Source organism: Urocitellus parryii, chromosome 11 (genome assembly GCF_045843805.1).
Source record: "Urocitellus parryii isolate mUroPar1 chromosome 11, mUroPar1.hap1, whole genome shotgun sequence".
Lineage (NCBI taxonomy): Eukaryota > Metazoa > Chordata > Mammalia > Rodentia > Sciuridae > Urocitellus > Urocitellus parryii.
Window position 1 is genome coordinate 56586641 of NC_135541.1, and position 10239 is coordinate 56596879.

The 10239-nt window shown below is 36.3% G+C and overlaps 1 protein-coding gene across 1 annotated transcript in view; it reads left to right on the forward strand.

Moving 5' to 3' along the window:
* The window catches only part of Acadm (acyl-CoA dehydrogenase medium chain), a 35776-nt gene extending 34209 nt beyond the window's left edge, over positions 1 to 1567 (forward strand). The window contains exon 12 of the mRNA XM_026409908.2: positions 568 to 1567. Coding sequence (XP_026265693.2) covers positions 568 to 639 — 72 coding nt within the window. The 3' untranslated portion in view covers positions 640 to 1567. The remainder of the gene's footprint in view (positions 1 to 567) is intronic.
* The last annotated feature ends 8672 nt before the right edge of the window (positions 1568 to 10239 follow it).

Genomic DNA, 10239 nt, shown 5'->3' on the forward strand with positions numbered 1-10239 from the left:
CCTTTCCTGAGGCTTGTAATTATTATGTTATTATCAATCATTTAACTTTTCTCTACCATCTGAGAAAATGAACTAACAAATGGCTAACTAGGGTTAGAAACTTAGAATGGAAGTTAGTGCTTACTACTTGGAATATGTAAGTGACCAAAACCAAATCCTCCCAACATCTTTGTTTCTTTTAATATCTCTGTGCTTACGAAGCAGGAGGGAAAAATTAGGTTTAATATGAAGAATAGAAAATTCCTGAAAGTGACTGGATAAGAAAATTCAGAAAAGTTGGATAGGTATTTCAGCAATTTTAAACTTCAGTTTTCCCAAATTTTTTGAAACATAAATATCCTCTTCTTTGATATTTGAAGACTTTTTCCAAAGTTTAATAAAATGATTTTAAGCTATTCTTACAGGTTTACAAAATCAGGTTTCAGACCCTCTTTATGCTACAGACCCTATATATAGTTTGATTCAGTTTAGTATTAAAATGAAGCTTCTATTGTTGTCCACATATTGAATAAATGAAGATATTTATGTACAAAAGATATTTAACCTAGTTTTATATTTTTCTTACAGATTTATGAAGGTACTGCCCAAATTCAAAGGCTTATTATAGCTCGTGAACATGTTAGCAGGTATAAAAATTAAAAGAGACCTCTACAGAAACGTGGTTAATCGTTGAATAATTAGAATACAATCTACTGTTTATGTTTCAGAAAAGAGAAAGGGCTTTAAAATAAGTATTCTTATATAAATCTATACCATTGATTCTAATGTTAGTTTGCACTTTTGTTTAACAACTCTATGATTTCCCTTTTTTTCAGATAGATTTGGTTTCATTACAATTATGTGTTGTCACAATGTTGTGATGGTGCACACCTATAATTCAAGCTACTTAAGAGGCTGAGGCAAGAGGATCACAAGTTTGAGGCCAGCCTCGCAACTTAGTGATTTAAATTAAATATTTAAATTAAAGAAAAATTTTTAAAAGGGTTGGGAATGTAGGTTGACTTTCCTTGCCTGCCATGTGTGAGACCCTGGGTTCAGTCCCCAGTATTGTGGGTCCCTTTGTATCACTGTACTTGAATTATATTAGCCAAGAAAATTACATTTGTCATTTGATGACTTAAAGAAGCAGAAATACCTTGGAATTTTATTATTTTCCAGTGATATAAAATTGGGCCTATGAATTCAAATATGCCAAAATTTACATTGAGAAAATATTATAGGATCTGGATAACATCAAACAACTTGCCAGCAACTTTGAAGATTTAATGGTATTATGTATTAAAAGTGTTTACAATTTGAAATGTACTTGCCTTCATTTCTGCACAATAATAGCCAAAATTTCAATATTCATATTTGCTCATTATACAACTATGAGAAATTTCTTGATAATCTTTTTAATGATGACCTCATGTTTTACTTGCCTTATTTAAATCAATAAAATTTGCCCTACATTATTTTTATGACTGTTGAACTCTAGGTAACCTTTTGTTTATCATGTACAATCTTATTCATGTACATGCATTTTGAAGGGGAACTTAAATAAAATCATCTGTTCAGTGCTTAATAATGTATCATTTGTATTCTTTCTAGAAGTTTTATTACTTCATGTAATATGTATACTTCCTAGCTTTACTATGAGATGCAGGTTGTGTTTTGATTTTAAATTGCAATGATGTTACCAACTATATATTTTTTTAATCAGACTATTATTATGAAAGACCTCAGAAAATATAAATATAAAACAAGAACCAAAGATTGCAAATGTTTTATAATTCAAAATATATATATTGCAAAAATGTTACACTAAATTGAGATGTTTTCTGGTACTACTTCTGATTTTTCAATTTTTCAGTATCAGTATATCCTGTATTTCAGTTCTATTCTAGTATCACCCAAACTTACAAGTCTCTCAAGACTGCCTTCACTTCAGAGGCCAATCATATGTCTCCAGTCCTCAAAGTCCTTACTTTGTCCAATATGACTACAAATTTAGGTATTCCCATGATGCCACCTCAAGTTTAATAATTTGCAAGAATGGCTCATAGAACTTAGAAAAACACTTTATTTACATTTACCTGTTTATAAATTACAAAGAATACAATTCAGGAACAGCCAATGGAAGAGAACACAGGGCATGGTTTGGGGGCAGGGCACTACATAGAGCTTCCCTGCCTTCTACCAGCACAACAGGTTCCCAGCACCTCTATGTGTTCTCTAACCTGGAAGTTCCCTGAATCTCATTCAAGAGTGTTTATAGAGTTCAACCTCTAGTTCCTTTTGACCCCATTGGAGAAGCTGAAAATCCCCACTTATGAGAGTCTGCTAGGGCTTCCCTAAAAAAAAAAAAAAAAAAAAAAAAAAAATCCCTGCAGACAGGATGGTGCAAATAGAAACTTATTTTCTCAGTTCTGGAGGCTAGAATTAAAGTTCAAGGTGCTCTTAGGCATGTTTTCTGGTGAATCCTCTCTTCCTGGCTTGTAGACTGCTACCTTCTTACCATATTCTCATGTCTTCTCTGTGCTTATACCAAGGGTTGGATCAGGGGGAGCTCTGGTTTTCTTTTTTTTCTTACAAGGACACCAGTTCTATAAGATTAAAGGCCCTATCTGTGATCTTAATTGACTCCTTAAATACTGTCACCAAATTCCTTCACACTGGGAGTTACAGTTTCAACTTCTCAGCTTGGGAATTTGTGGGCAGAGGGTCCTATGTACACTTGAATCCATATCATTACACTCTAATTGGTCTTTCTGGTGATCAACACCCTTTTGAGGATATATAGGGGTCCCACCCTAAATCACCTTATTAGCATAAATGCAGGTATGTTTGAAAATGGCTCACTATGAATGATACATGATATCTTTATCAAAGTAAATTAGTTTTTCCAAACTTTTTGAAACATAAATATCCTCTTTGAAGATTTTTTTCCCAAGCTTTGATAAAATGATTTTAAGTTATTCTCACAGATTTCACAAAATCAGATTTCAGATGCTCTATATATTACAGACCCTGTATATAATTTGATTTTATGCCAAGAACTGTGGACAAAGACCAAATATGTATTATACCACATTTATTATACCACGAAAATCTAACTGGGGGGTGGGGTACTGGGGATTAAACTCAGGGGCACTCAGCCACTGAGCCACATCCCTAGCCCTATTTTGTATTTTATTTAGAGACAGTCTCACTGAGTTGCTTAGTGCCTTGCTTTTGCTGAGCTGGCTTTGAACTCCTTGTCCTCCTGCCTCAGCCTCCTGAGCTGCTGGGATTATAGGAATGTACCACTGTCCTCAGCTTAATGTTTTCTTGTTTAAAGTTTAAATGACTTTTTTTCATGTTAATATTGAAATTGTATTTCAACAGCACAAGATTGGTAAGATTTAGAGATTTCTTAATTGAATATTACATAGAAATTATAAGCTAAACAGAGAATATGCATTTCAAATGCAGATTTGAATTTGCAATTTGCAGATTCAAAATTTTACCTACCAGTTTAAAACATATAGCTTATAGACATGATATAAATGTGCTCTTAAGGCCCTATGAGAATATGAAGTATGCTTTTTAGCATTAAGCAATTATACAACTTATATGAATTATAACTTTTGAGTCACAACAAATTAAGCTACTTTAAGCAAAGAAGACAAACGTGTCTTAAATACACTGAAATGTCTCTTGGATCTGAAGATCGGGAATGGAATCATTTACAAGAAGGGACTATAACCAGACAGTCTTGAGGAATCCATGAGACACAGTCTTTTCTTACTCCGAACACTTCTTATTCTCACATTTCATTCCTTCCTGTTTTATAGTTTGGCTTTCTCGGCTTTGATTCCACAATAGAATAAGACCTCCCTATAGCATATTTGTAATATTAAATTGACCATCACATATAGACATTAACTGTCTAGGGCTGGGAGAGAAATTTGGGAATACAGAAAAAGAAAGATAGTACACTGAGTCTCAATAGAGAAGTTCTCATGAAACTTGAAATGCAAAACAAACAACTTGTAAGCAATGCAGCCCACATCCTTATCCCACATCTCAGCCCCCATCCTTGGCTTTCATCTTTGCCTTCAAAAAAGTAAAACAATGCAGGAAATAGAAAAGAAAGGTAAGGGGGAAAGTGCCATTGATATGGATTGTAGAATTATAGTCACAAATTTTAAGACATTACCCCATGATTAAACAGAAGAAGAGGTCTTTGGAGATTAAAAGCTATTCCACAGGTAACAGTGTGTTTGGTTTATTTATTTATTTATTTTAACACGTATTTTATTCAGCTTTTTTGCTGTTGCAACTAAAAGACCCAACCAGAACGACTAGAAAGGAGGAAAAGTTTGAAGGCTCTTGGTTTCAGAGGTCTTGTCCATAGAAGACTGGCTTAATTCCTCAGGGCTTGAAGTGAGGCAGAACGTCATAGCAGATGAGTGTGGTACATGGAAGCAGCTCACATGGTGATCAGAAAGCAGAGAGGTCTCCACTTGCCAGATACAAATATATGCCCCAAAGCCACACCCCTAAGCCCCACCTCCTCGGCCACATTCTACCATTTCAGTTACCACTCAGTTAATCTCTATTAGGGGATTATTAATCATTGATTCCGTCAAGACTCTCACAACCCAGTCATTTCTCCTCTGAACTTCTTGCATTGTTTCACAGGTAAGCTTTTGGGGGACACCTCACATCCAAACCATAACAACATGACAGATTTTAACTCATAAAAACTGTTATAAAAATTGAAGAGCAGCTGGTATGTGGTGCTGTAATAGTGACTTGGGAGGCTTCCGCAGGAGAATCACAAGTTTGAGTCCAATAGCAAGGCCTTAGGCAACCTAGTAGAGACCCTGTCTCCAAAACAAACAAACAAAAACACAACAAACAAACAACAACAACAAAAAAAAAAAAAACAGGAACTGGGGATGGGGCTCAGTGGTTAAGTACTCCTGGGTTCTATGTCCCTAGTACTAAAAAAAAAAAAAAAAAAAAATTGAAGAGCAGACATATAGCAAATCAGAATTTGCTCACTGATAAGAAACTGATTAGTACCTGAAAAGGCAATAAAATGTAATGCAGCCATCTTTCCTACATAGTAGAAATAAGTTGTAGGTTATAGTTTATTTGTATTATTTTCTGTTTTCTACAATTTAATTTCTAAGAGAGTTGTGAAACAGTTTAGTTGCTATGGTTTGGATGAATATTTCCCAAAAGTTATATGTAAAGGTTTGGTCCCCAGGGTGGCTGGCTATGTTGGGAGATGCTGTGGTATAGGTGAGGCCTAAGAGGTGAGGCCTAATGAGAGAACATTGGTGATGTGCCCTGGAAAAGATTGTGGGACTCTGATCCACTAGCTTTCTGCTGTGGTTGGAGACACGCTTTTTGCTTTGACAAAATCATTGCCATCCATACCACAAAGTGATGCAGTTGAGTGGCAGCGCTTGCTAAACCTTTGGTAGGCTTGCTAAACCTTTAAAACTTAAATAAAGCTTTTCTCTTTGTAAAGTTAACTGCCTCCGGTATTTTACTGTAGAAATGCAAAGTAAATTAATGTGATACCTGTGTTAGTCAGCTTTTCATCACTGGGACAAAATGCCTTAAAAAAACAAACAACTTAGAAGAAGAAAAGATTATTCTGGCTCACAGTTACAGAGGTTTTAATACATGGACAGCTGGTTCCATTGCTTTGGGCCTGAGGTGAGGCAGAACATCTTGGTAGGAGAATGTCAGGGAGAAAACCTGCTCACCTCATGGCAGCCAGGAAGCAGAAAGAGGGAGGATGGACTGGGGACAAGATAATTCCCTTTCAGGGCACACATCCAGTGACTTAATGCCTCTAACTTAGGCCCCAACTACTATATTTTCTATCACCTTCCAATAATGCCTTCAAAGTACTAATCCATCCAAGGATTAGTCCATTACTATATTGATGTAGTCACAGCCTGCATGATCCAATTAATTCCCAAGAGCCCCCCTCTGAACATTTTATACTGGGGTCTAAGATTTCAACACATGAGTCTTTGGAGGTACACTTCATATCCAAACCATAATATGACCAACAGAAAGATAATCAAAGGTGCATATCCCTTCAGATAATATGCAAAAGATCCATTAAGTAGTACTTAGCACTCTACTAAAAGGACATCCAGTAATTCTGTTTTATCTAAGTCTTCTATGATGTTTTTTAAGAGTCTCTTCCTTACAATCATAAGTAATGGGTCAAGACTATTTTGATTACAAATAGAAAGGTTTTATTAGGTTTGGCCTGACCTTACCTAGGTTCCCCAAGAATGTTAATTAACTCTGTAGATCTCAAATTTGCTTTGCAAAAAAAGAGCCATGAAACACTGAACAATTACTAAGTATATAAGATTAATTTCTATCTGAAATTTTTCATAAAAATTCTAACATTAGACTTTTATTAAAAGGCTCTGTAACTTGCTATCCCAAGGATAGGGAACCAAACTCAAGAAATTATCCACTAGGTTTTGCCTGTAGTATCTAAGAATTTGGGTGAGCTTCTCTCCTGAGTATCTTCAAACATTTGCTAGATTTCTGGGCCTGCCAAACAGTACCCTTCATTAACACCTGTAAGAATGGGATTAGCACTATTTCAATTTAATTGCAACAGTTTTGTAGGCATTGACACCACATATAAAGTCAATTTGTTTTGGATAGCACTTGTCATAACTGATTATGAGAGTTATTCTTGAAGAGAAAATTTTAGGTTAATACAATAAATTTATTCAATTATATCTAGGTAAAAAGGAGTACATATTTCTATTGAGTATTGCCATGAAATGCAAGGAGATTCCTTACAAGTAGTTTCTGTATTCCGAGGGCTTAAAATCATATGCCACTTTAAAATTTAAGTTTACAAAAACAGAGCCCACTAAATTGAACTCAAGATGCTGGAGGTAATACCAAGCTCTGTAACTTCAGCCTGGTTTGCAGGTCCATGACTGGACAAAAGTGGGACACGATTTTCGTCACACTGGCATACTGAGCTCTAGAGCTCAAACAGTATGACAGCCCTGTGGTGAATGTCTAAAGCCTGAGTGTCCTCCTGTACCTCATGGTCACAGGGTGCCTCCTATTTAATGGGACCACTTTTGAGCAGCTGAGGAAGCAAGTTCTGCATGCAAGGTGCATCTTCTCCCACATGTCAGCCAAGGTGAAAAGCTTCATCAAATACTGACTGTGGTCCACACAAAAGCCCACAGTAGACCAAATCAAAGAGCAGCAGTGGCTGGGCCAGGGTGAGGAATACTCACCACGTCACTCACTTCCCACACACCTGGACCCCTCAATAATGATGGGCCTGGGTAAACCTGGGTTATGGCCTATATGATACCTACGTTATCTCTGGTAACCAAAAAATGTGATGAAGCAATGGTGATATAACTGCTGCTCCAGCACCAGAAAAACCAGGGGACAGACTGCACAGTCCAACTTAAGCCTGTACAGCTGGAGGTTTGGCATTGTCCATTCCCCTCAGTTCTTTCCAGCTTCACCCTTTACCCAAAGAGTGCCAGTGAGTCCGCTCTTCATTCCTTCCCCTTTGCTCCATGATCATCAGCTTCCAAGGGCAGCAAAAGAGCCAGACTGCGTAACATCTCCCCTTGCAGCTTGCAGGTAAGCACATCCACTACCAGCATAGCATCCCTTCCCTCCAGCATGTCGTTTCACCCCTTCATTCCAACTTCTGATCAGTTGAGCAGCAATATGTGGGAGGCAAAGTGCAGCAAGTACACTCAGGATGTGTCATCAGAAGAAAGCTCTGTCTCCACTGAGTAACCCCATGGTGGGGCCACAGGCTATACCTAGGGAGTGATACTTGCCAAATTATATTGCTATACTGTGTACTGTGTGCATGTACAAACATGTAACAAATCCCATCAGCATATACAATTATAATACACCAATAAAAAATGTGGGGAAAAAAAAGTGGCTTCAGTAAAAGGAGAACAGACACAACCTGGACTCAGAACAAAAGTGGCTCCAATGAAAGTGGATAGCTGAGAAATAGGCAAAGTCAAGTAGACAGATCACACAAGATCTTACTTAGGCAGAACAGCTGCTAGAGGAGAAGTGAAACCTGCCCGTGGCCTCCTCTGCCCCCTGGAGACGAGTGGGCTCCTCTGCCCCCATCTGAAAGAGACATCAAAAACTTTTTCCTGGGACATTTTCCCCAGCCCTGTTCTTCTCTGCCCTTTCTCCCATGTTTTGGGGTATAGCAGAGGTTCTTCTAAATAAATTTCTATTTCTCACAAATCTTATAATAAAATTGATGTTCCAAAGATGAAAAATAAATAGATCAAAAGATAGGTTAAGAAGAGTTAACCTCTTATACCTCTATACCTAATATACCTCTAAAATAGAACATTACAACTAAACAATATTCAAAAAGCATTGTGATTAAATTTGCCTGTGTAATTATTATGGATCTTGCTTGGATCAGTGGACTACTTTCATGAAGCTATTTCCAAACTAAATAGAGTCCTACAAAGGCTCTTCTTCTTCTTTTAAGTATTTAACAGTAGGTCAAAGTGTTACAGTTCAAAGCATCTGGTAGTTTCCAAGACACTCTGAGACTGTCCCTTCTTGAAGGCACAAAGTTTGACCTCTTGACTATATTACAGCCTTCAAGCATTTGGCTGAATATCAGAAGGGAGGAGAGTAAAATTTCCTATTACAGCATAATATGTAATTGTTTCTCAAGAATTTGATCATCGTTTACCCCAAGGGAAATAAGAGCACTGCAAAAATCTCTAGGACCTTCTCATAAAGTGTGTAATTTGAGATATATTTATATTAGTAAAATTTTTTTTCTTCTTTTTTTTTTTTTTAAAGAGAGAGTGAGAGAGGAGAGAGAGAGAGAGAGAGAATTTTTAATATTTATTTATAAGTTCTCGGCGGACACAACATCTTTGTTGGTATGTGGTGCTGAGGATCGAACCTGGGCCGCACGCATGCCAGGCGAGCGCGCTACCGCTTGAGCCACATCCCCAGCCCTATATTAGTAAAATTTTACCTATAAAAATTTGAGCAGGGGCTGGGGATGTGGCTCAGGCGGTAGCGCGCCCGTCTGGCATGCGTGCGGCCCGGGTTCGATCCTCAGCACCACATACCAACAAAGATGTTGTGTCCGCCGAGAACTAGAAAATAAATATTAAAAATTCTCTCTCTCTCTCTCCCCTCTCTCATTCTCTCTTTAAAAAAAATAAATAAAGTACATTAAAAAAAAATTTGAGCCAAGAAAGGCTTTCACTTTTCTGACTTATTTGTCACTTTTCCTATGATGATCTTAGAGTAGTGTTGCTAGGAAGTATGGAGCACCTGAAATAAAGAAATAAACCTAATTATTTTTGACATCTTTCTTTCTATAAGGTCAAAAAACAGATTTCTGTAATTTTCTAGGGGCTCTCCAGAAAATTTCAAAGAGATTTCTAGATATAAAATATATCATGAAATTTTTTATTTTTCTAAATTAAAGAGTTAGATACTGGGGATATAGTTTAGTGGTAGAGTATGTGCTTAGCATGAGCAAGGTGCGGAATTCAACGCCAGTGTCCAAAATTAATTAAGTAATTAATTAAAGATTTAACCCTGAGAAGATAAAATCAAAAGAGATATCAGATATCACTTGATTAAAACAGGATCATGGATAGCTGAGAAAGACCATTTCGTTACTTTATTTCAAGAGAAAATAAATACTTAAAAAAATAAACATACCAAGGGTATGATTATTTATATTATTAATAAGTATTGTTATATTTATTAACAATTATAAAGAACTTTAGCTATTTCCAAATGAGGAAACTTTGTTCCTTTTCTTAAAAATTAAGGATATGACAAAGTCAATATATAGAGCAAAGAAAATTTATTCTGAGAAAACTCAAAATCTATCTGAACAGAAGGTAAAAATAAGCCTTTAACATTGTTGGTGAGGGAGTTAATGAGTAAGCCAAAGAAACAAGCTCAGTAAAATTGAGTGAACTTTGCCAAAATTGTAGCACTATCCAATATCTTTCAGAAGTAGGTAATATATACCAAGGCAAATAAAATTCACTTTTCTTAAGTTTTGCACTTCACATTGTCATGTTCCAGAACAAACCAATACTTTAGAACAAAACTCTTTTGCTCCTAAAAATCCAAAACACATGCATAATTGTATTTCTCTGTCACTATTATTCCCATTTGTAGTTACATGACTCTTTTTATACTTTAGTCAGAAAA